Source organism: Colobus angolensis, unplaced genomic scaffold (assembly GCF_000951035.1).
Source record: "Colobus angolensis palliatus isolate OR3802 unplaced genomic scaffold, Cang.pa_1.0 Scaffold411, whole genome shotgun sequence".
NCBI classification, from domain to species: Eukaryota; Metazoa; Chordata; class Mammalia; order Primates; family Cercopithecidae; genus Colobus; species Colobus angolensis.
In genome coordinates, this window is record NW_012117500.1 from 397,484 (window position 1) to 416,988 (window position 19,505).

Genomic DNA, 19,505 nt, shown 5'->3' on the forward strand with positions numbered 1-19,505 from the left:
TTGCCAAAATCAGGGCATTCCCCCAGGAATATATCTAGTATGTGACCATTATTTTCCATGTATTATGGCAGAATACAGGGTTAGAACCATTATTTTAGAGTGCCAAGTGGCTATATTGTAATATGATCTTGCCTGTGTGGTACTCCTAAAAGCTGAACTTCTAGGTTCATGTCGTGGTAATAACAGCAGTACCTCCAAACTCTTCTAGAACAAATAACAATGAAACTGTTTTATCTTACTTGTATTAAAAATCCCCTTGTTCTATCTTTTAATACTAACTAAATTGTATCAATAATTTATTTTCTACAAATTATTTGAATTAAATAATAGATTGCAATTCCCTGCCAGTAGACAACTTAGGAATTCATATATTATACAAATGAAAATATTAACAGTAATTAATATGAATAACTGAATGAAGAAACATTTTTAACACGTTAATTATTTTAGCTGTGTTTTCCCAATTTTAGTCACTAGTGAATTATTACCATGGTACAAATTTGCCTATATCTGAGAACTATATGTACTATTATTTCCCTAATATTTTTCTTTCTATCGACTAACTCAATTTAAATTCATTTTTAGAGGAAAGTTGTTATTATTTCTGTAAATGAGAACCAGTATAGTATCACTTGCCATAAGTAGATGACCATTGTAAAAGTAAATACAAATCTAAGAAAGACAACATTAAATTCCAAGTAGATACTGTTGTCTGCTTATCCTGAGGTCTGTTGTCTTTGCTGTAAAGGAGCATTGCCTCATATTTGAGAAATGGTGAAAACATGCTTGCATGATACTGAAACTTAATCCTTGATATAAACAACAGAAAGAAAACTGTAAAAGGAATACCTTTCCTACTGAACTACTTAATACCTGATATACCTACTAATGAAATTAGGCTGTGTAGGTGTCCCATGCCTTGGGAAACTCAGTTCTTCAAAAATAGATTGATTCTGTGGCCTATACAGTCAAATCAGTTAATCAAATAACTGAATATTACCAAGTATTTGGAACTGGGGAAAAAGGTCTCAGGTCTGTCTTGTATAAAAAAAGAAACAATCATTTCCTTTCAAGGCAAGAGAAATGGTATATATTGGTGAAAATTAAATTATACAAAAATATAACACAGGAAACATGTTCTTTGTCAAGTACCTACTATAATGGTATGGATTCTCTTAGTGTGGGTCAAATGTAAATTTTTGGGTGTGTAGGTCAAACCTAAATTGTCAAGTGCAAATGTAATGTCAACTAAAAATATGGCCTAATTTGACCAATTAACGCTGACATTTTCCCCTTCCTTGCTCAGGTTTTTATTTAGACAGCACATGACACCCAGGCACTGAACCGATGTATGGATATTCTTGTGTGCTGCATTTTTAATAGAAATTGTCACTTTATATTTCTGGGCCCTTAATTATGTTTTCTTATTGGATGACTATGAATCTTTTTTTATGCTTCCATTTTGTTAGTAAAGGCAGATCTAAATCAAATTGTCAATTTTTTTTCTCAAATATTCTAGAAAGCATAGCTAACATTCTAGTTGTCCTTATATGAACAACTTTTAGTAGTTTACTTTCAAGTTAATTATTAACATCAAGTACTTAAAACTCATCTTCACAATTGCCAAAGTGATTTAGGTACATACCTTCTTTTATTATGTTGCGTAGCATTTTTAATCATACAAAAATTTGCTCACAAATTTTAGCCAAAACTTCTATGATACTAGTCTATACTATATAACTTGGCATATAATTATATACATTGTTGGGATTTGTGAAGTATTAGTTATGTTTTCCAACCAGACTGTAAGCATCTTCTTTGCAGCTTTTATAGATATAGGCGTATCTCATAGATACTGCAGTTTCCATTCCGGCCAACAGCAATAAAGCAAATATCACAATTAAACATGTTACATGAATTTTTTTGGTTCTCCAATGCACATAAAAGTTATGTTTACACTATATTAAGTCTATTAAGTGCACAATAACATTATGTCTAAAACATATATAACTGTAATTAAAAATGCCTTGTTGCTAAAAAGTGCTAAAGATCATCTGAGACTTTAACAAGTCATGATCATTTTGCTGGTGGAGGGTCTTGACTCCATGTAGATGGCTGCAGATTGATCAGGCTGGTGGTTGCTAAAGATTGGGGTGGTTGTAGCAATTTTGTAAAATAAGATAACAATGAAGTTTGCTCAGTCAATTCAGTCTTTCACAAAAGTTTCTCTGTAGCGTACAATGCTGTTTGGTAGCATCTTACTCATAGTAGAACTTCTTACAAAAACTGGAGTCAGTCCCCTGAAACCTACTGCTGCTTATGAACTAAATTTAGAGACTATTCTAAATTGTTTGTTGCCATTTCAACAATGTTCATGGCATCTTTACCAAGAGTAGATACCATCACAAGAAACCACTTTTGTTGCTCATCCCTAAGAAGCAACTGCTCATCCATTCAGGTTTTATCATGAGACTGCAGCAATTCAGTCACATCTTCAGTCTCTACTTCTAATTCTAGTTTTCTTGCTGTTTCTACTACATTTGCAATTACTACTTCTACTGAAGTTTTAAACCCCTCAAAGTCATCCATGAGAGTTGGAACCAACTTCTTCCAAACTCCTGTTACTGTTGATATTTTGACCATTAATCATTTTTTTTTTAATTTTTAAAAACTTTTTCCATAAGTCATTGGGATACAATTCTTTTGTGGTGATTTGTGAGATTTTGGTGTACCCATTACCTGAGCAGTATACACGGCACCATTTTTGTAGTCTTCTATTCCTCACCCGCTTCTCACTCTTCCCCACAAGTCCCTAAAGTCCACTGTATCATTCTCATGCCTTTGCATCCTCATAGCTTAGCTCCCGCATATCAGTGAGAAGATATGATGTTCAGTTTTCCATTCCTGAGTTACTTCACTTAGAATAATAGTTTCCAATCTCATCCAGGTCACCGCAAATGCTGTTAATTCATTTCTTTTTTTATGGCTGAGTAGTATTCCATCATAAATATATATATGATATATATATATATATATCAGTTTCTTCATCCACTCATTGGTTGATGGGCATTTGGGTTGGTTCCACAATTTTGCAACTGTGAATTGTGGCTACAAACATGTATGTGCAAGTATCTTTTTTGTATTATGATTTCTTTTCCTCTGGGTAGATACCCAGTAGTGGGATTGCTGGCTTAAAGAACTTTTAGTTCTTTAAGGAATCTCCACACTATTTTCCATGGTGACTGTACTAGTTTACATTCCCACCAGCAGTGAAGAAGTGTTTCCTGATCACCGCATCCATGCCAATATCTACTGTTTTCTGATTTTTTGATTATGACCATCTTGCAGGAGAAAGGTGGTATCGCATTGTGGTTTTGATTTGCATTTCCCTGCTCATTAGTGATGTTGAATGTTTTTTCATATGTTCATTGGCCATTTGAGTCTCTTCTTTTGAGAATTGTCTATTCATGTCTTTGGCCCACTTTTGGATAGGATTTTTTTTCTTACTGATTTTTTTAAGTTTGTTGTAGATTCTAGATATTAGTCCTTTGTCACATTTATAGATTGTGAAGACTTTTTCCCAGTCTGTGGGTTGTCTATTTACTCGGCTGACTGTTCCTTTTGCCATGCAAAAGCTCTATAGTTTAATTAGGTCCCAGTTATTTACTTTTGTTTTTATTGCATTTGCTTTTAGTTTCTTAGTCATTAAATCCTTGCCTAAGCTAACCTCTAGAAGGATTTTTCCAAGGTTATCTTCTAGAATTTTTATAGTTTCAGGTCTTAGGTTTAAGTCCCTAATCCATCTTGAGTTGATTTTTGTATAGGGTGAGAGATGAGGATCCAGTTTCTTTTCCTACTTGTGGCTAGCCAATTATCCCAGCACTATTTGTTGAAAAGGGTGTCCTTTCCCCAATTTATGTTTTTGTTTGCTTTGTTGAAGATCAGTTGGTAAGTATTTGGGTTTATTTCTGGGTTCTCTTTTCTGTTGCATTGGTCTATGTACCTGTTTTTATACCAGTACCATGCTGTTTTGGTGACTATGGCCTTATAGTGTATTTTGAAATCAGGTAGTGTGATGCCTCTGGATTTGTTCTTTTTGCTTAGTCTTGCTTTGGCTATGCAGACTCCTTTTTGGTTCCATATGAATTTTAGAATTGCTTTTTCTAATTCTGTGAAGAATGATGGTGGTATTTTGATGGGGATTGCATTGAATTTGTAGACTGTTTTTGGCAGTATGGTCATTTTCACAGTATTGATTCTACTCATCCCCGAGCATCAGATGTGTTTCCATTTGTTTGTGTGAGCTATGATTTCTTTCAGCAGTGTTTTGTAGTTTTCCTCGTAGAGGTCTTTCGACTTCTTGGTTAGGTATATTCTTAGTATTTTTATTTTATTTATTGTTTTGAGACAGAGTCTCACTCTGTTGCCAGACTGGAGTGCAGTGGTGCAATTTTGGCTCGCTGCAACCTCCGCCTCCCGAGTTCAAGTGATTCTCTTGCCTCTATCTCCCGAATAGCTGGGAGTACAGGTGCGTGCTACCATGCCCAGCTGATTTTTTTTATTTTCAGTAGACACAGGGTTTCACCACGTTGGCCAGGATGGTCTCGATCTCTTGACCTCGTGATCTGCCCGTCTTAGTCTCCCAAACTGCTGGGATTACAGGTGTGAGCCACCATGCCCAGCCAGTATTTATATTTTTACATGATTTTCCACTTGGTTGCTGTTGGTGTATAGAAGAGCTACTGATTTGTGTACATTAATCTTGCATCTGGAAAATTTGCTGAATTCTTTTATCAGTTCTAGGAGCTTTCTGGAGGAGTCTTTAGGATTTTCAAGGTAAATGATCGTATTGTCAGCAAACAGTGATAGTTTGACTTCCTCTTTACTGATTTGGATGCCCTTTATTTCCTTCTCTTGCCTGACTGCTCTGACTAGGACTTCTAGTACTATGTTGAAGAGGAGTGGTGAGAATGGGCACCCTTGTCTTGTTCCAGTTCTCCGAGAGAATGCTTTCAACTTTTCCCCATTCAGTATTATGTTGGCTGTGTGTTTGTCATAGATGGCTTTTATTACATTGAGGTATGTCCCTTGTATGCCAATTTTGCTGAGTTTTAATCATAAAGGGATGCTGGATTTTGTTGAATGCTTTTTTTCTGCATGTGTTGTGATGATCATTTGATTTTTGGTTTTAATTCTGTTTATGTGGTATATCACATTTATTGACTTGTGTATTTTAAACCATCCCTGTATCCCTGGTATGAAACCCACTTGATTATGGTGGATTGTCTTCTTGATATGTTGTTGGATTTGGTTAGCTAGTATTTTGTTAAGGATTTTAGCATCTATGTTCATCAAGGATTTCAGTCTATAGTTTTCTTTTTTGGTTATAATCTGTCCTGGTTTTTGTATTAGGGTGATGCTGGCTTCATAGAATGAATTAGGGAGGGTTCCCTCTTTCTCTATCTTATGGAATAGTATCAAAAGGATGGGTACTAATTCTTTGAATGTCTGGTAGAATTCTGCTGTGAATCCCTCTGGTTCTGGACCCTTTTTTTTGTTGATAATTTTTAAATTACCATTTCAATCTCGCTGCTTGTTATTGGTCTGTTCAGGGTATTTAATTCTTCCTGATTTAAGCTAGGAGGGTTGTATTTTTCTAGGAATTTATCCATCTCTTCTAGGTTTTCTAGTTTATGTGCATAAAGGTGTTCATAGTAACCTTGAATGATCTTTTGTGTTTCAGTAGTGTCAGTTGTAATATCTCCTGTTTTGTTTCTTAGTGAGGTCATTTGGATTTTCTCTCTTCTTTTCTTGATTAATCTTGCTAATGGTCTATCAATTTTATTTATATTTTCAAAGAATTAGCTTTTTGTTTCCTATATCTTTTGTATATTTTTTGTTTCAATTGCATTTAGTTCTGCTTTTATCTTGGTTATTTCCTTTCTTCTGCTGGATTTGGGTTTGGTTTGTTCTTGTTTCTGTAGTTCCTTGAGGTGTGACCTTAGAATGTCGGTTTGTGCTCTTTCAGTCTTTTTGATTAGACATTTAGGGCTATGAACTTTCCTCTTAGCACTGCTTTTGCTGTATTCCAGAGGTTTTGATAGGTTATGTCATTATTGTCACTCAGTTCAAAGAATTTTTAAATTTCCGTCTTGATTTTGTTTTTGCCCATTGCTCATTCAGGAGCAGGTTATTTAATTTCCATGTATTTGCATGCTTTTGAAGATTCCTTTTGCAGTTGATTTCCAGTTTTAGTCTACCGTGGTCTAAGAGAGTGCTTGATATAATTTCAATTTTTAAAAATTTATTGAGGCTCGTTTTATGGCTTATCATATGGTCTATCTTGGAGAAAGTTCCATGCACTGTTGAATAGAATGTATGTTTTGTGATTGTTGGATGAAACGTTCTGTCTGTATCTGTTAAGTCTATTTGTTCCAAGGTATAGTTTAAATCCATTGTTTCTTTGTTGACTTTCTGTCTTGATAACCTGTCTAATTGTGTCAGTGGAGTATTGAAGTCCCCCACTATTATTGTGTTATTGTCTATCTCATTTCTTAGGTCTATTAGTGTTATAAATTTGGGAGCTCCAGTTTTTAGGTGCATATATGTTTAGGATTGTGATATTTTCCTGTTGGACAAGGTCTTTTACCATTATATAATGTCCCTCTTTGTTTCTTTTAACTGCTGTTGCTTTAAAGTTAGTTTTGTCTGATATAAGAATAGCTACCTTGCTCACTTTTGGTGTCCACTTGCATGAAATGCCTTTTTCCACCCCTTTAAGTTTTTGTGAGTCCTTATGTGTTAGGTGAATCTCTTGAAGACAGCAGATAATTGGTTGGTGAGTTCTTATCCATTCTGTGGTTCTGTATGTTTTAAGCAGAGCATTTAGGCCATTTACATTCAATGTTAGTATTGAAATGTGAAGTACCATTGCATTCATTGTGCTATTTGTTGCCTGTGCACTTTTGTTTTCTTGTTTTTTGTTTTTGCTTTTTAACTTATATTTTTGTTGTATAGGTCCTGTGTGATTTATGCTTTAAGTAGATGCTATTTTGATGTGTTTCCAGGATTTGTTTCAAGATTTAGAGTTCCTCTTAGCAGTTCTTGTAGTGGTGGCTTGGTAGTGGTGAATTATCTTAGCATTTGTTTGTCTGAAAAAGATTGTATCTTTCCTTTATATACGATGCTTCATTTTGTTGGATACAAAATTCTTGGCTGATAATTGTTTTGTTTGAGGAGGCTGAAGATAGGGCTCCAATCCCTTCTAGCTTGTAGGGTTTCTGCTGAGAAATCTGCTATTAATCTAATAGGTTTTCCTTTATAGGCTACCTGGCACTTCTGTCTCACAGCTCTTAAGATTCTTTCCTTTGTCTTAACTTTGGATAATAGATGACAATGTGCCTAGGTGATGATCTTTTTGCAATGAATTTCCCAGGTGTTCTTTGTGCTTCTTGTTTTCTCATGTCTAGGTCTCTAGCGAGGCCAGGGAAGTGTTCCTCGATTACTCCCCCAAATATGTTTTCCAAGCTTTTATAATTCTCTTCTTCCTCAGGAACACCAATTATTCTTAGGCTTGGTTGTTTAACATAATCCCAGACTTCTTGGAGGCTTTGCTCATATTTTCTTATTCCTCTTTCTTCGTCTTTGTTGGATTGGGTTAATTTGAAGACGTTGTCTTTGAGCTCTACTTATTCAATTCTATTGCTGAAACTTTCCAGAGCATTTTGTATTTCTATAAGTGTGTCCAATGTTACCTGAATTTTTGATTGTTTTTACTTTAAACTGTCTATTTCCCAGAATATTTCTCCCTTCACTTCTTGTATTGTGTTTTGGATTTTCTTGCACTGGACTTTGCCTTTCTCTGGTTCCTCCCTGACTGGCTTAGTAACTAACCTCCTGAATTCTTTTTCAGGTAAATCAGGTATTTCTTCTTGGTTTGGCTCCATTGCTGGTGAACAAGTGTGGTTTTTTGGGGGTGGTGCAGAGCCTTGTTTTGTCATATTACCAGGGTTGGTTTTCTGGTTCCTTCTTATTTGGGTAGGCTCTATCAGAGGGAATGTCTAGGGCTGAAGGCTGTTGTTCAGATTCTTTTGTCCCAATGGGTGTTCCCTTGATGTAGTACTCTCACCCTTTTCCTATGGATGTGGCTTCCTGTGAACTGAAGCTCAGTGATTGTTGTGTCTCTTCTGGATCTAGCCACCCAGCAAGTCTACCCAGCTCCAGGATGGTACTGGGGGTTTTCTGCACAGAGTTCCATGATGTGAACCATCTATGGGTCTCTCAGCCATGGATGCCAGTGGCTGTTCTGGTGGAGGTGGCAGGGTGGGGGTTGCAATGGACTCCATGAGGGTTCTTAGCTTTGGTGGTTTAATGCTCTATTTTTGTGCTGGTTGGCCTCCTCCCAGGAGCTGGTATTTTCCAAAGAGCATCAGCTATGGTAGTATGGAGGGGGACTGGCGATGGGCAGGGCCCTGGAACTCCCAAGATTATACGTCCTTTGTCTTCCGCTATCAGAGTGGGTAGGAAAGGACCATCCGTTGGGGGCAGAGCTGTACCTGAGCTCAGACTCTCCTTGGGCAGATCTTGCTGCTGCTGAGCATTTGGGGTGTCTCCCACATCCTACAGGAGCAGTCTGCTTCCTTCAGAGGGTCTGTGAGTCCTCTCAGGATTCCTAGTTTGTTCTTGGAGTTGATCTGGAGCTAAAATGCATAAATGTTTTTCATGGCATCTAGAATAGTGAATCCTTTCTGGGAGGCTTTTGATAGACTTTGCGTAGATTCATCAGAGGAATCACTGTCTATGGCAGCTATAGCCTTATGAAATGAATTTATGAAATAATAGGACTTAAAAGTCAAAATGACTCTTTGATCATTGGGCTGAAGAATGGATGTTGTGTTAGCATGCATGAAAACAACATTAATAGCCAGGTGTGGTGGGTCACGCCTGTAATCTCAGCACTTTGGGAGGCCAAGGTTGGCAGATCATGAGGTCAGGAGATTGAGACCATTCTGGCTAACACGGTGAAACCCCATCCTTACTAAAAATACAAAAAATTAGCTTGGCGTGGTGATGGGTGCCTGTAGTCCCAGCTACTCGGGAGGCTGAGGCAGGAGAATGGCGTGAACCTGGGAGGTGGAGCTTGCAGTGAGCCCAGATCACGCCACTGCACTCCAGTCTGGGTGACAGAGCAAGACTCCATCTTAAAAAAGAAAAGGAAAACAACATTAATATCCTGTACCTCCTCATCACAGCTGTTAGATGACCAAGTATTTTGTCAATGAATATCAATATTTTGATGGGAATCTTTATTTCAGAGCAGTAGATCTCAAGAATTGGCTTAAAATATTCAATAGATAGACTGCTGTCATCCAGGCTTTGTTGTTTTATTTATAGAGCATAGGCAGAATAGATTTAGTAAAATTCTTAAGGGCCCTAGCCTAGTATTTTTGGAATGGTCAATGAGCATTGGCTTCAACCTAAGATTACCTGTTGCATTAGCTCCTAACAAGAGAGTAAGCCCATACTTTGAAGCCAGGCTTTGACTTCTCCTCTCTAGCTATGAAAATCCTAGGTGGCACCTTCTTGCAATAAAAGGCTGTTTTGTCTACCTTGAAAATCTATTGTTTAGTGTAGCCATCTTCATCAGTTATCTTAGCTGGATCATAATAAGATCTTATCCTGCTGCAGCTTCTATATCAGTATTTGCTGCTTCACCTTGTATTTTTATGTTATGGAAATGACTTCTCTCCTTAAACTGCATGAACCAACATCTGCTACTTCCAACTTTCCTTCTGCAGCTCTCTCACCTCTCTCAGACTTCATAGAGTTGAAGAGAGTTGGGGCCTTCCTCTGGATTCAATTTTGGCTTAAGGGAACATTGTGGCGGGTTTGATCTTTTAGCTTCTAAATCTTTCTCCATATAAGCAAAAGGCTGTCATTGTTATTATTCATGTGTTCACTATAGTAGCACTTCTAATTTTCTACAAAAACTTTTTCTCTGCATTCACAGCTTGGCTAACTATTTGATGCAAGAGGCCTAGCTTTCTGGTATCTTGGCTTTTGACATGCCTTCCTCACTGAATTTTATCATTTCTGCCTTTTGATTGAAAGTAAGAGACATGTGACTCTTTTTTCCACTTGAACAATTAGAGGCCATTGTAGGATTATTAACTAGCTTAAACTCAGTATTATTGTGTCTCAGGGAATAGGAAGGCCTACAAAGAAGGGAGAGAGAGGGGGAAGGCTGGTTGCTGAAACAGTCAGAGTACACACAATGTCCATCCATTCAGTTTGCTATCTTATATGAGTGCAGTTTGTGGTGCCCCAAAACAATTACAATGGTAACATCCATGATCAGTCATCACAGATCATCAAAACAGATCTAATAATGAAAATGTTTGAAATATTGCAAGAATTACCAAAATGTGACACAGAGGCATGAAGTAAATGCACACTACTGGAAAAATGGGGCCAGTAGCCCTGCTCAATGCAGAATTGACACAAAACTTCAATTTCTTAAAAAAAAGCAACATCTTTGAAATGCAATAAAATAAGGTGCAATGAAATGAGGTATGCCTATAAATATCTTGAGTATTTCCTCTGAGATCAGGCCCTTGGAAACTATTTATTGAGTAACTGATTTAGGCCATCACTGTATAAACTCTTGTTTGTCTTTGCTATTGTATTGACAGCAACTGCATAAGTAATCTGAAGCAGTGAGGGAATCACTGATTTTCTTTTATATTAGACTTTTAAAATATTTTATTTTTATTTAAACTTATTATATTAAAATATATACATATATATTTTTTAGATTTCAGATTGAGATAAGAAATTTCCTTTACTAATGATTATTTGCTTCCTCATTCTTCATACCAAGGGAGGTGCCAAACGACTCTGTATAAGGTCCCAGGAGGATGCTTCTTGGAGATGTAGATTTTTTTTCATGGTCATTGTAGGGTAATGTGTTTTCAAAGGGATACTCATCTTACAAAAGTTACTGGTGGTTCCAATTCAAGCCTAAATCCAAATTGCATATCAGCTGTTAAATGGCAGTTCACACTTGTGCCGTTTGGGTTTCTGCCTGGGAGGAAAGGCTAAAGTAAGTAAGGGTTGAAAGGTATCCCACTCTCTGGTAGGAGTAAAGGGAGGTAGGTCAGCATGACTTGGGTGATGATTGTAGCATGGTGTACAAAATAATTGAATTAACAGAGAGAAACATCACCCTCAAATGCCAAATTGCCATTATTAGTAATTTATAGTGGATTTAAAAAATGTTAAAAGTATTTACAAATATGCTTTGAATTAGTTTGTTGCATTGACCAATTTGAGGATTGAGGATGGTGACAGAAGAGCCAATTATAAGATGAAACGTGGATATCAAAGACTTTAGGTTAATGTGGAGTCTTTTACACATGAGCCATACTATTTTGGACATACATATGGACATCTAACCAAATTATTCCTGTGTGGAAATGTAAGCACCAGTAGCTAAGATTCTATCCATGTGTTGGCTCCTGTCTGGGGAGTATTTTTTTCTAAGGATCTCAGAGTACATTTAAACCATAAGGGAGTATTAATCATTGAACCAGTCATTAAGCTTCTGTTAATTCCCTTTCTTCAAGAAAAATGATGATACAACTAAGGCTGTGTCCAAACCATTCTATAATGGTTACTACAGCACTACCCTCTCCTGAAAGCAAAAGGCCTCTTTCTTCTCTCTGGGCTACCTGCCTACCCTCCACTATAGCTGGAACCTTGTTCATTCTTAATTGACTGTGCTCAGTATGGATTCAGTAATTTATTTGGGATGTTTCATATAGTGTGTCAATTAAAAATTTTTCTGTTTATATAGCTACTTATTATTTTTTATATTGGGGTGCAAAAGCACAATTCTTAAAGTTATTCTTTAGCAAGTGTTCGAGTTTTTTCAACCCATTAATGATAGAACCAGGTGGAAGACAAAAAAGCTGATTCAAGAGCATTTGAAGAACAGAGATTTATGTAGTTAGGCAAGAAAAAAAGCTGAAATAAGATTGCTAAATTAAGCGTAAGACTGGTAGAACTTCTATAGGGTAATAAAATGATATCATTTTTGTGATCAAGTTCTTGACTGGGTGTAAAATCATACCAGTGTATTAATTTCAGCAGGTTACCCTCTAACACTGCAGGCCTGTAAACTGTCTGCCCCTTTATTGGTGTAGATTGTTAGTTAAATATACTGTGACATTACCCATTATAGGAATATAAGACACATTACCTGAAAGACGCTCAGCCAGAATTCAAGAGTTAAGGACTTCAAAGCAGCCTTGCGTCTGGCCTTTAAACAGCTTGTTCGTGAAGTTTCAAATGAAAGAAAGTTTGTTGCCTGATCACCCAGAGGTGAAAGGAGCTGATGCTTTGACTCAGCTTCCTGCTATTCCATGAGAAACTCCACCGGAGGCTGGGGTAGCAGGGGCATCTAGACCTAGACTGCCAAGCTCCTTCCGAACAATTTTTGTCTGATTATAGAATGGTCTGCTGGTCTGTGTTGGGAAGTACCCATCATCCATGCACCATCTCCTCTGTCACTTCCCTCTCTCTTCTGATGGCACATCATATTCTCAGTGTCTCAGTTCCAAGTTTCAGCAATCCTTGGCTCCTGCTCCCCACGTGGAAACAGCTACTGGGCACTGTAGATTGATTTACCCCACAACGTGTATGACCTCAGCCCCCTTGGTTCTAGTCCCATTTTTACCATGCTCCCATTTCAGATGAAGAAACTAAGGCTCAAAGACGTTGTGACTTTCTGAAAACCATATTGCTAGTACCTAGCAGAGAGACAATGCAAGCCAGGCCTCTGACTTCAACCGTTTGAGCGTCTTCCAGTGAGATGACCTCTCCTGAAAGAAAATCAGCCTTATTTCTCCTCACCATCGTGTATGGTCCCTGGCTACCTCTTCAGCTGTATACATACTGTACTTTTTTTTTTTTATTGTACTGCACACCAGCTAAACTGAACACTTTGCTGTTCTTCAGTTGCAGCTGTCACTTAGCTGACTTCGCCCTTTGCTGAAATTATTCCTTCTTCTAAGAACCCACACTCACAACTTCCCCCACACCCAATGCATTTCCTGTGCTATTGAAGGCCTTCTAATTCTTCCTGGTCTTCTCAAATGTAACATTTGAATCTGCTCTTTATCCCACATCCATGGTTGTCTGGGTAAACCTTCCATGTAATCCTTATGAGTTCAAGATTCTTCATCTAACCAGGGACACAGGGATTGATTGCTGAACATTTATAAATTTGAACTACAATTATGTTACTTTATTTCATTGTTATGATAGTTAAGAGGTGAGAGTAAATTTGTATTGTAGTTTGACAAGACTGTTGGTCCAATATAGTGAAGCTCATGTATGTTTTGGCCCCCCATTCATGAAAACAATATTTTTTTGCTTCTTCACGGATTTCCTTCCTTAACCTTTTTTTCCTCCAGTTGTCCAAAAGTTCCTGATTCTTAGCTGAGAGAATTCAGAAAAATAATATATTGATACCATGTTTTGGTCAACTGGGAGAACACAGTATAACCCACTTTTCTGGGTTTCATTTGTAGTTATTAACAGCTTCAAAGTGTATGTTGTGAATTATAGTTTCAATAGAATGGACATATAGTATAAATCACGTGTCAAAGCACCAGAGATGGGCAACTAACTTGGCTATTTTATTATACAATGAGATACTAAAGGAGAATGTAGTGCACAGCAATCACTGTAAAGACCTAATGCTTCCAGCTTATTATATCAACGTGCTTTCCAAAAATAGTTAATTAAATGTTAAGAGAGATAGGTAGAACATCATGTTAAAAGTAGCAATCCTTTTAAGAAGAGAAATAATATTTCAGGATGGGAAGGAGATATTGTTTTGTATTTGCAGTAACCAGAGGCGCATTCTAGCTGTGTCCTTGCGTGGTAGAATGGGGTGACCACCTCCCTCTGGCCTCTTTTATAACGATGCTGATTCCATTCATGAGGCCTCCGCCCTTATGACCTAATCACCTCCCAAGCTCACTTCCTCCAAATGCCATTGCCTTGGGGATTAGGATTTCAACCTGTGAATTTTGGTGGTTCAGAAGCGTTTAGACCATCGCACTCAGTCTCCTCATCTGTAAAATGGGGATAGAATCTACACCAATAAAGGAGCAGACAGTTTACAGGCCCTGGGAGGTGTTTTACTCATTTAGTCTCCTCTGTGGATTAAAGGAGACTAAATACGTAAAACACCTCCCAGTGTCTCACCCAAGTCCCTGCTAAAAAAGAAGGACTGCTCTTCTTGCAAGTCCTCTGACCTAACTCAGCAAAGGGGAAACAAATAGCTCTTTAGTGTCATGCTTGCCACAGGGTAAGCCAGCAAATATAATTATGTAATGACTTTTTGACGCTTTTAAGTAAATTGCCTCTTATAAGAAATTTTGTAGTTTCCTTATAAGTTTTAAAACACTAGTCAAATTTACTATTTTAATAAAAACTATAAAAGAATACAAAGTATCTCAATATTTTAAACTTTGATTTCATTTAAATTTTAAGGAGACCAAATATTGTGTATATATTTTTGCTGTAGGAAATACCACATAGATATTAATCATGGATTGTGGGCATATTATATATGACTGACATTGCATGTGAACTGTGATCAGCCTCATAGATGTCTTTTTAATAAAAAATGATTTTAATACAAATATTCTCAGTACAAAATTGGTAATATAAATATATGCTGCTTTTTTTTTTTTTGGTGAACAATTAGGAAGTGTAGTATTTTCAGTGGGCTAATCTAAAAGATTTACTGAGAGAGAATGTTTTTAAAGCTAGATAAAATGATACGGCTAATACTTGCCAAATGCTTGGCAGTTAATAACCTTTAAATGAAGAATAAAAATACGCTTTGGGAGGCCGAGGTGGGTGGATCACTTGAGGCCAGGAGTTTGAGACGAGCCTGTCCAATGTGGTAAAACCCTGTCTCTACAAAGAATATAAAAGCCGAATATGGTGGTGCATGCCTGTAGTCCTAGCTACTCGGAAGGCTGAGGCAGGAGGACTGCTTGAGCCCAGGAGGCAGAGGCTGCAGTGAACTGTGATCATGCCACTGCACTCCAGCCTGAGTGACAGAGTGAGACCCGTCTCAATTTTTTTAAAAATTCAATAAAAGGATGAGTATTCAGAATATCTAAAGAGCATTTACAAATTAGTAAGAACAAAGAACTACGGATACCAGCAAGAAATTTACCAAAGAAGTACAGCAACCATAGCATTTAGTTAAATACAAAAAACAATCAGATTGGCACAGTGGAAAAGTTTGATAATATATAATGTTGACTGAGGTGTAGAAAAATGGATTCTTTTCTGATCAGAGTATAAACTGACTCAGCCACTTAAAAATGTATTTGTTACAATGTATCCTTGGGTCCAGCTATTTCACTTCACTGTGTCTACCCTAAAAGAACTCTTGTACTTAGGCACAATGAGGCATGCAGCATGTATATATTCACTGCGGCATCACTTATTATCATGAGAAAGTGAAAGCAAACTAAGTGTCCGCTAAGACAGAAGTGGCTATGTAAACGGCAGTGTATCCAGGACACATAGTGGTCTTCAGTGGTCACAGAGAATGGGCTAGAACAGCATATGTTGATAATAAACAATCTCCATGACAGACTGTGAAAAAAGTGAAAAAACAAATTGTACAACAGTTTGTGTGATGTGATGTGTCACCGTTTGTTTACAAAGGAAAGGAAGGAAGGAGGGAGGAAAGAAGAGAGGAAGAGTGCAAGGGAGAAAGAGGAAAGGAGGAAGGGAGAACGGACAGACTACTACAGATTTTCCATAATAGTAGCTTTCAAACGCTTGGAAATGACTGTCAATAGAAAACACATTTTATATCTTGACTGAGTGGACCCTTCCAATGTACTCTGAAGTTTTAAAATCTAGTTCCAATTCATTTGATACCATTTTTCAAAATGCTGATCATGACTCATTAACATTGGCTTCAGGACTCAAGTATGGTTTGAAAAGCACTGTTTTGAAGTATACATTTATGTACGTAAATGGATAGAAAAGTGAGTGGAAGTCAATACACCACTCTGATATCACAAGTTATTTCTGGGGAGGTGGCTGTGATGGATGGTGGCTCCTAGGAGCCTTGAATCTCATTTCTCATTTGTAATACTAACATTTTTGTTTGCTTGCTTGTTTTTATAGGGGCATGTGTAATTAAATATTTTTAACTTTATTTTTTAATAACTAAGTAATCAAAATTATTTCCGAAAGTCAAGGATGTTTTGGGATTGTAAGGGTAGTGATCAAAAGGTCTCAAGAAAAATAATTTTTAAGTTAAAAAAATTGGATAGTTGATTAATTCAGAAGGCAGACATTCTAGCTAACTCTTTGTTTTTGTATTTAGGGCCACAGATGGACACATTCTTGTGGCAAGGTAGAGTCAAACCTATGTGATATCACATTCAAAATGTCATCACAGACCTAAGAACTCTCTGCCATGCTGTGAGATTTTAGCTCTTTACCTATGAATGTTACATCTAGAAATCAAAAACATAAAGTAGTTTGTATAAAAATGATTTTAAAAAAACCAAGCTCTCCATTTTCAGAAAATGCAAAGTTAATTTTTCTGTAGCAACATCAACTTGGTCATGTTACACAGTGTCTAGTATTTGGTTTGGGTCTAGACAAACAGTTATATTTTAAGAATTATGTCTCCAAGAAGCACTACTGTAGAAAATATGGCATGTGTACACTTGACCATCTCCACAAGACGGAGCAGACAATCCAGCTCTCTGTTTTCTATTTTAGAGCTACATTAACTCTTTGTATTTGCCTCTTTATATTTTTATCTCAAGGGTATTTATTAAACCTCATATTAATAATCAAATAATTGATATTAAAAGGAGTAAACATTGTGTCCATGGGATATAGACTCTTTAAATTTCAAACATTTAAACAAGGTATTAATTGGAGATGAGCTAGAACTAGATTATTTCTTGTGCTAAATTATAAACTAACTCAGTAAAGATATCTGTAAAGAAAGCAGTGTTTCTTTGAATGTTTATATTTTATTCTTTTTTGCATTTTATGTCTTTATACATTTTCATATGCTTATAATAAAACAAGTTGACTCTTTTAAATGACTACATTGAATGGTCTCTTTAAATGTCTTGAAAACAAAATATTTATGGTAAAATATGCAAGCTTTCTCAGAAAGTGCTTATAAAAGAAGCATTTTAAAAAATGCTTAGCTGTTGTTAAAGCAATGACTCTTCATGTTTAACTTCATAGTGGCTCAATGTGTGAAGGGAAGAAAAGAGGGTCTTTGGAACTTTCAACTTTTTTTTTTTTTTTAAAGGAAATTGGCAAGAAAAGTTTTATTGCAGAAAGCACACTCTCGGTTAAGGGGAGGAAGGGAAAGAGAAAGAGAAGGAAGAGAAAGGAAGGAAGATAATGCACATCACATATCTATCTGAAGTCTCTTTTTGTTTTATCCAGTGTGGTTCTGTGAGTGAAAAGAGGCAGAGGTGGCCTTGTAGGTAATCTGGAGACAAAAGCCATTCCTTTAAATAGTTTTATAGTCCTCAGGTTAAAAACAGACTGTTTGTGGCTATGACAGAGGACCCTGGGAAAGCAGCTAACATACAATTTGACACCAAATTAGTCTGAAAACTGTGAAGGTGGTGTGGCTGTATGATGAGAATTCAGGATAAATTATAGATGTGCCCCACTTAGACCTGGAGAGAAATCTAGGTGAAAATTACAATTTGTAGTAATCAAATGTTTGAAAGTTATTTAATTCTAGCTAAAAGAATTTTCTTTTTTTGCTCTGTAAGAATGTCTATTCAGTGTATACGTTTCATAGTTTTGATAAAATTAGTCTTAAAATATGTCATGGAGGGCATAATGAATTTAAAATTTAAAAGCATGATAGCCTCTTAACTATACATGTCTGAAGCATAGCTTTTCAGTAGCCACTGTATCTAAGGCACTGCCGACTCCTGATGGCAGCCTGCTGTAATGCCAGCAAAATGTCCGAGCGATAAGCAGTCTTTCAGATGTTATTACAGGTAATATCATTGTGTTACTTAGAAGTCTGAGAAGTAAAAGGAAAGTATTGTTTATTCCATGTCATAAAATATTGAAGTACTACAGGGTCTCTGCATATTGTCTCACTGATAAGGTGAAGTCTTTACTTTAAAATTATTGTTAGAATTTTACTTCATTTTTTCATTAATAATAACGTTTGAAAGAGAACTTGACTAACTACAAAATTTATCACCCACAGCATCAGCAGGAATTGCTGTGTCCCAGAGGAAAGTACGTCAGATCAGCGATCCTATTCAGCAGATATTAATTCAGCTGCACAAAATAATCTATATTACACAGGTCAGTGTTCTAGCTTTTTATTTCTTTTTCATCTCAAATGCAAGTTTGGTGCTAATATTGCTGAAGAACTATTTTATAGGACTTTAAGTTGAGTACTTGTTCTTATCCTCCCCAACTACATACATGTGGGGGGACACTTTAGCAGCAGAGCTGGGAAGGTAGTAGGGTAAAAGAGCAAATATATAGGATTTTTCCTGTGATTCCTAACATCCTCTCTTACTGTTAGTGCCCAACCAAAACCAAACTTCAACACAAATGGCCCTTCTGTAGGGGTGAAAGTGGAGACAGAGTTAGGATTCTTTGCTCATAAGCAGCTTTACTATAGGAAAGAAAGAGGAAAATAGTGCCCACCCATTAATTCTGAGGATGCTAGGTTGAAAGTAGGACCTTTCAGAGAGTGAAAGTCAAAACCACACAAAATCCAGAGTTGTTAAAACTTTCTATTTGTAAATCTCAGTGACTTCTAGCACTGAGAAAATAGTGCTAAAAATGACTATTAATTATTGACAGAAATATGTCTAGAAATAAGCAACTTGAAGACTCTGTTACATATGGTTAATAAAAAAATTTTTTTTTAGACAAAGAAGTGCAGAAGACCTTTGGACATGAAAGCCAACATTATTTTGAAGTCTCAAATTGTATATCTTTTGTGGTTTATTCATTCATTCACTCACTTGACATATAATTATTAGGTGCCTACTATGTGCCAGATGCTATTCTAGGGACTTGAGATACATCCACGAGCAAAACATAAACATCGTCTTGCTCTAGATTCAGAGAACCGATGGGGCATGCGGTCAGCTGCCAGTTGTGGTGATTCCAACTAAATATCCAGATACTGAAGAGAAATACCACAAGTAAAATGGACCAACTTGGCCCATTGGGCTCATAATCCATTTAACTAACCCCCATCCCTACCCAAAACATCCCAAAGCAAAAAAATCATTAAAAATGGTGTACCACAGTAATATTGTAAGACTCTAGGAATCTTGATGTCAATTTGCAACCAGTGTCTAGTATTCGCTGAAAGCCTGTGTATTTCCTTTTCCCCAGTAAACAGTCACTCTAGTAAATGGCTGCAATTCTCC

General features: G+C 36.7%; 1 protein-coding gene across 4 annotated transcripts in view; it reads left to right on the forward strand.

Moving 5' to 3' along the window:
* The window catches only part of NEK10 (NIMA-related kinase 10), a 259,204-nt gene that overhangs the window by 209,820 nt on the left and 29,879 nt on the right, over positions 1-19,505 (forward strand). For 3 of the 4 annotated variants that reach the window (XM_011956225.1, XM_011956226.1, XM_011956228.1), the window contains 2 exons: positions 16,433-16,462; positions 18,317-18,417. In XM_011956225.1, the coding sequence (XP_011811615.1) occupies positions 16,433-16,462; positions 18,317-18,417 (131 nt within the window). The remainder of the gene's footprint in view (positions 1-16,432; positions 16,463-18,316; positions 18,418-19,505) is intronic. The other variant, XM_011956229.1, reaches the window with a different exon arrangement.